The 7500-nt window shown below is 33.2% G+C and overlaps 1 protein-coding gene across 1 annotated transcript in view; it reads left to right on the forward strand.

Annotated features, from left to right (window-relative positions):
• Positions 1-4067, forward strand: part of LOC137642166 (neuronal acetylcholine receptor subunit alpha-7-like) — a 39896-nt gene extending 35829 nt beyond the window's left edge. Inside the window, exon 10 of the mRNA XM_068374702.1 lies at positions 3232-4067. Coding sequence (XP_068230803.1) covers positions 3232-3441 — 210 coding nt within the window. The 3' untranslated portion in view covers positions 3442-4067. The remainder of the gene's footprint in view (positions 1-3231) is intronic.
• The last annotated feature ends 3433 nt before the right edge of the window (positions 4068-7500 follow it).

A 7500-nucleotide genomic window follows, 5' to 3' on the forward strand; every position in this document is an offset into this window, starting at 1 on the left:
GCTCTTTTTTTAACGACTTTATTCCATGCAACTTTTCCAGGAAACACTCGGTTATCACATAAAACATATACATTTACTTGATATTCACATAATAATGGAATCATCCGTCAGTAAGTAATCCCTTTTTTTTATGGAAGCTGATGTTGGCAGTTTGTTCGGGTTAAAAGTATCATTTGGGCTTATGTACGGTTTGCTTCATTAATTCCGGTACACTTTACGGGAAGCTAAGGGGACGTCTGGCAACTGTACTTTGTAGCCGGTAACACTGTTTAGCAAAAGGAAAACTGTTGGCAACGCTTAAACACGCGATCAACAGTATTGATATGTATTTGAAAAAGTGCTGTATAGAAATACAATTTTAGCCCCTTAGCAGGTCTTGGTAAAATTGATAACAATGATTTTGATCATGTGTTTGCAAATCAGCGACTTTGCTTCATAGGCAGTATTGCCAACAGTTTCAGCTATAATTCACAGCTGTCAATTGTGTTCTTAGCTTCCCGTGAAGTGTACTGGAATTAATAAATCCAACTGTACTTACTTAAGGTAGGCCCACCTAACCAGACCTCATATCCAAGGAATAACATATCTGTTCGCTTAGACTTGAAAGCGTGTCCCCGTTCTATGCATGACGTCAAGCGGGAATACATCACAATCGCAAGAAGTAAAAATATTTTTTTTCTATTCGATTCTCAAAATGAGAAAGATATGAAGAAATAGCTTTACCTGTGCAAGAGAGAAGAAGCTTGAACATGCAGTGTACATTTTATGATTAAGTGCTTTGAAAATAATGATGAAATATGAATTATCAAATCGTCCAGTCCCATAAAGTATATAAGATAATTCGTGGATGGAACTTTTCCGACAGTAAATCTACCAGGTAAAAAAATTGTAAGTTGCCCTATTTTATAGTGCCTAGGGAGTGCAAGATAACACTTATATTGACCTAAACTTAACAATGAGAGCGTTAATTTAAAGCAGACGCTTGTTGACGAAATCCTACTTGTCTCTATTTCTTTGCATCAGAATAGGATAATTTTATGTCAGTGCTGAAATAGGCTGTTTTGTGTAATCATGAGCTTAGTATTATTTATAAAAGGATTACCTAGAAAACGTAGCTTTTTGTGTGATAGTTAAGCGTAATAGCAGAAAAAAAGGTAATTCTAGATTTTAACATGTGAGTTTTTCTTTGTATGAGTACACACACGCACACGGACACACACACACACACACACACACACACATATATATATATATATATATATATATATATATATATATATATATATATATATATATATATATAGATATATATATATATATATATATATATATATATATATATATATATATATATATATATACATACATACATGTAGATATACAGTATATCATCAAATTCAGCCATTACTAGTCCACTGCAGAATAAAGGCCTCAGCCATGTCCTTCCGCTTGTTTCTGGTTATGGTCTTCTTATGCTAGTCCACAGCCACAAATTTTCTTGGTCCGTCAATCCATAGTGTTCTCTTCTTTCCCCGGCTTCTTTTGCAATCTCTAAGGACCCCTTCTGTTACTCTTAATATCCATCTGTGATTCTCATTATATGTCCTGCCCATGTACATTTCTTTTTCTTACATGATGTTAGCATATCCTCTACTTTAGTTAACATATCTTCTACTTTACTTTGGTCTCGTATCCATGTTGCTCTTTTTCTGTCTCTCTATGTTATTCCCTTCATTATTTTTTCCATAGCTCTTCAACTTCTAAATAGCTTATATTCTGAGGCTTTAACAAGGCTCTAAGTTTCTGATGCATAAGTTAAAACTGGTAGGACCAACTTATTGGATACTTTCTATTTTTAGAGAGTGACATTTTACTTTTCTTAATCACATTTTTTAAACCAAAAGGTCTCTATACCATGCTTATCCTTCTTTCAATTACGGTTTCTTGTCTTAGGAAAGCACTTACTATCTATCATAAGATCATAAGTACGTATATTTATTTACAATCTCTAGAGATTTGTCCATAACTCTTATTTGTTGTCTCTGCTTTATCAATGAAAATTATCTTAGTTTTACTCATATTCATTTTCAGTCCCATATTTCTGCTTTCTCTATTCAAATCATCAATCATCTTTTGTAATTCATCCCATGATTCACTAAACACAACTATGTCATAAGCAAATCTCAAGATGTTGATTATAATTGTTGATAATAATGGATGATAATTCCTACATTTTCCCAATCTAAATTCTTAAAAACTTTTTTCTAGGCATGTCGTGAATAATATAAGAGAGATGGGGTCGTCCTGTTTACCTCTTTTCTTAATCCTCAAGTAGTTTTAAGATTGTTGTACTTCCTGTATAGATATCCTCAAGTGTTCTAATTCATATATTCCTTGTTTTTGAAGGGTTTTCAATACTGCTGAGGTTTTGGCAGAATCAAAAGCTTTCGCATAGTTAATAAATGCCATACATGGTGCTTTGTCTTAGTCTGTTAATTTTTCCATTACCTGGTTAATTACATGGATATGGTCTGTTGTTGAATACCCACTTCTAAAGCCTGTCCGATCTCTTCGTTGATTAAAGTCTAGCAGTCTTTCTATTCGGTTTAATATGATCTTCGTAAATATTTTATATAATATGGAGTGTAAACTTACTGGGTGGTAATTTTTCAGGTCTTTTGTGTCTCCCTTTTTTGTGAATTAATATAACGAATTTGGGTAAGGTTTAACAAGTAGATGAAATGTGGTCCTATTATAATTAGGTTCCCTATGAAAATTTAGACATTAAAGAAAGTGCGTGGGTTGACATCACCGCGCCATTATATACAAAGTTGTAAATTCTCTCTAACCCCTGTAGACTTCTGTGGGGCTTTGATATTAAAGGAAAATGAAGTAAGGTAATCATGTATTTTACTTAGTAGGAGAGTTTTATTGGAAAAGTTGTTGCTTTGAAGAAAATTAATCGGCAAGAATAACTGTCTAAATAAATACAACCTAAGAATCATATTGACATGAGGTGAAAACAAAAATATATAAACAAATAAACTGTGCTTGTTTCAATATTTCTACATATTTTTATTTTTATCTTCAATTTCACTCTTTGACGATAAACAATAACAATGTCAAAAGAGTGGTGTTGACACCGATAAAAAAATAATGATAGATTCTTATCCTGAAAATGATAAATGTTATAAGGAAAGAAACTGTTATGCTATTTTCATTCTGTTTCAGCGCTCTGGGAATTACCGAACCTTCAAGAGAACGATCAAGCCAGATGAAGAGGAACTGGCAGATGATTGCTCAGCTGATATTCGAAACCCCGCATGCCACTCGGGTAGCAGTGAATGGCTTATATTGGCAGCCGTCATAGACCGCCTCTTTTTTATTCTTTACTTTGCTATTTGCATAATAAGCCTAATCCGTTTCAGTAACGTTCTTTGAAACTTCGTGTATTTTTCAGATTTCTAGTGCGTTCAGTAAGGACAGGTTACCATTTTGTGTCTTTTTTTTCCTATAGCTTAGTTAAAGTTTTAGAATATCATGCACTTTCATTGCTGTTTCATTCCATTTCAAGCTGGGCACTTTAAAACTGATCCTTTCCTCTCCTGAAAGCTTGATTTCGTTTCAAGCTTTTTCAAAGTTTCTTTCAAATTCAGTTCACTCTTAAATCTTTTCTGTAACAAATACGAATTTCAGTAGATTTTTTTGGCTGTATAATTTCTTTAAAGCACAATTAACATTTTTCCATAATATTCAGCATCTTTTGAGGCTTAATACATATTCCTTAAAACTTCTTATAACTCTTAAGGTTTTATGCTATTGCTTTAAAGTTCACTTACCTCTCCGTTCACTTTCTAAAATCAAATTAAAATAGATCAACTTTCGGTACAGTGTGGATGATTTCTTGAATGGTCTTTCAAGTTCATTTTGGTTGGTTTTGACTTCACGAACTTTTTGTAAACATACTTATCTTTTCAAGACTTTTTTTTTTAAGTGCCATTAATGGGTTCAAAACCATTATTATAATGTCATTCTATTACTTTGTTACTACATATGCCATTTTGAACTCTAAATTCATGCTTCCTGTGCCCTATCTCTTATATCAGTTTACTTTTTAATGCTTCGAGCACTGTATTTGACGCACATTTAAGGTTTTAGATTTTCTTAAATACTCATAAAACTCAATTGAGATTCGATGATCTTATGTACTTTCCTTCTAATTGCATATAATCGTCTTTCAAGACAAATTACTGTTTTTTATTATCCTTAATCTATTTTCAATCTGTTAATAATAGGACTATTGTAATTCTCTCTATTTCTTAACCTTTAAATTTTCTATTGTGAAGCTGTTGTCATGTTTTTAGCTTGAGACAAATATTGCAACAAAATTGTATTATTTTTTCATTAAAATTGTATTCTTTCTATAATTTTTCAACTATTTTCCATTTTATGTACATGTGACTGCTAAATTTGAGATCTGAAATTTATGTGGGATCATTGATGACGGCCATAACATTATCATAAACTGCTGTGATTCCTGATTGATTTGCTTAACAGGAGACCTCATGAAAGATTTCACATTTTTTATTTTTCCTATGTACTTTTAGTCAAAAAAAAGAAAATATTAAGGGATAAAATTTCTTTCTATGGTAATTTATCTGTGTTGGTTGTTGGAGTAATATTAGTGTTATTGCTATCATTTGACAAAAAATAATTGAAGTATAAATATTCAGACATCCACAACAACAACAACAACAACAACAATAATAATAATAATAATCATAATAATATTAATAATAATAATAATAATAATAATAATCAGAGATTTTTTATCTCCGCCAAAGGTTAATGTAGTCGTCCATGGCCCAAGATCTATCTGTGGTGGAAATTTCGTTGAAATCCGTCAATTTGTTTTGCCTTTATCTTTAAGACTCGAAAAATGAAAATCTGGATCTAGAATCCGGATCCGGATCTGGATTATGTCCAAAAATCTAATGGGGTCTTTCATGACCTAAGATCTACATGTGGTGAAAATCTCTTCAAAATCTGTCGAGTAGTTTTGACATTATCTTTGAATTGGTGAAGAATACAAATTCGTATCCAGAATCTGGATCCGGATCATCTCCAAAATGCAACGGGGTCGTCCATGACCTAAGATCTATCTGTGATTAAAATTTCGTCAAAATCTGTCGAGTTGTTTTTACGTAACACTGCCCACAGACACACAGATAATTAAATCAAATAAATAAATTAGAATCCGGGTCCAGATCATCTCTAAGATTTGATGAAATCATCCATGACCTAAGATTCATCTGTGGTGAAAATTTCGTCAAAATCCGTCAGGTAGTTTTGACGTAATCTTTAAAATGGCAAAAATGCTAATATGTATCTAGAATCCGGATCCGGATCCGGATCTGGATCATCTCCAAAATTGAATGTAGTCGTTCATCACCCAAGGTCTATCTATGGTGAAAATTTTGTCCAAATCTGTCGAAGAGTTTTGAATTAATCCTGTCCACAGCTACAAAAAATGCAAATCCGGATCTGGACCCGGATGAGCCCTAAAATTAAATGGGGTTGTCCATGTTCTATCGTCTATCTTCGGTAAAGATTTAATCAAAATCCGTCAGTTAGTTTTGTCTTAAACATGTCCATGGGAAAATGTCTACAGATACATAGACAAATAGACAAATCGACTCGATTGCAATACTTCCCTGGCGGAGGTGGAAGTAATCAGGGCCTATAGAATACAAGGTTTACTCATCTTTGATCCATAGCTGACCGCGTTCTGTGTAGGGTGTTTCATGACGCCACGGTCTACCGACTAGATTAGCACATAGCAGAAACAACGGTGTTTGGTCGGGGGGTTGTACAGTACTGTATGTATATATATATATATATATGTGTGTGTGTGTGTGTGTGTATATATATATATATATATATATATGTGTGTGTATATATATATATATATATATATTATATATATATATAATATATATATATATATATATATGTGTGTGTGTGTGTGTGTGTGTGTGTGTGTGGTGTGTGTGTGTAGTTTAAGAATGTTTTTATACGAATATATTTTATTTCTGCAGTGAATTTACCATTATTCGATTGCTTGATAGATTAATAGATGACTGTTAAAATAACCAACGGAAGGTTCGAGCTATAAAGAAAGGACACAAACGACTTGTTGAGGAAATTCTTGAAACCTCAGATGCTATACAGGGAGGAAAAAATGTCAACTATCAATGAACTAACCAAGGAAATATAAAATTTCAAGAAAAAAATAAGTAAAGAAGAAAACTTTTATTGTGTTAAAGAACAGTGGAAAACTGAAAGGGAACTTTGGAAAAGCGAAAAAGTGAAAATGAACTTTGGAAAAGTGAAAAAGCGATATGGGAAAAGGAAAAGTGATTTTGAGAAAATGAGGTGAAGTGGAAAAATAAGAAAATTATACGACATAAAGCCAAATCCAGGACTGTCATATCACACTTATCCAGTATAACTTAATTCAGCCGATCACATATGTGTCGGCTCCAAACAGATATAACTAATTAGGCGACTAATTATCTTACCTTCATTGATTGTGACCAAACGAAAACAAGTCCAATAATTCTCATTATGCTCGAGTTAATTAACTCAGGAATCTCGACAAAGAGTGAAAGTAAAAGCGCAATTCCTGTAGACATTCTGGAAAGAACGGTCGTCAAAATCTTTTGCCCTTGTCGGCTTTAATTGGAAAATTGATATTTGGTCACTTGGTCCTCTCTCCCTCCCCCAACAATGGTGGGGGAGAGGTCTCCACCAACTGGTTACTGATCATTTCTTTAATCATCTATTGTCACAGAAGCACGTTTGCGCTGTCGTTCCAACATTCTTATAAAATCATTGAATTGATTTAGTATTCCTTTCGGTTTTTTTTACACCTGTTTACCATCGACTACACCTTAGATTGGTCACCTTCATAGTTTTTGAATCCTTTGATTGTGTTTGTGCACTAACTCTAAGACTCGACGTTCCTGCAGTAATTGTTCAGCTAGGAAAAGTAGAAAGTTTTTCTTTGATACTCATTCTCTTTATCAGCCCTTTGGGGGTATTAAGTGTGACGTTGATGTTACTTGTAACGAGTGTAAGGGTTAGTCTAAGGAAAACCGTAAGTTATATGTCAAGCATATGGACTCTTTAGTCAATAAACGCAATAGTTAAAAGTCGAGTAAGACCATGAAGAGAATATACATATATATATATATATATATATATATATATATATATATATATATACATATATATATATATATATATATATATATATATATATATATATATATATATATATATATATTTCCACACTCTCGATCTTCTCCCGTAACAGGTTCCTATCAAGCCCTCTTCAGCCCCCCTCCACATCATACATCCTCTTCACCGCCCCCCCCCCTATCATACATCCTCTTCACCCCCCCTCCCTATCATACATCCTCTTCACCCCCCCCCCCC

The sequence above is a fragment of the Palaemon carinicauda genome, chromosome 6, assembly GCF_036898095.1.
Source record: "Palaemon carinicauda isolate YSFRI2023 chromosome 6, ASM3689809v2, whole genome shotgun sequence".
Lineage (NCBI taxonomy): Eukaryota > Metazoa > Arthropoda > Malacostraca > Decapoda > Palaemonidae > Palaemon > Palaemon carinicauda.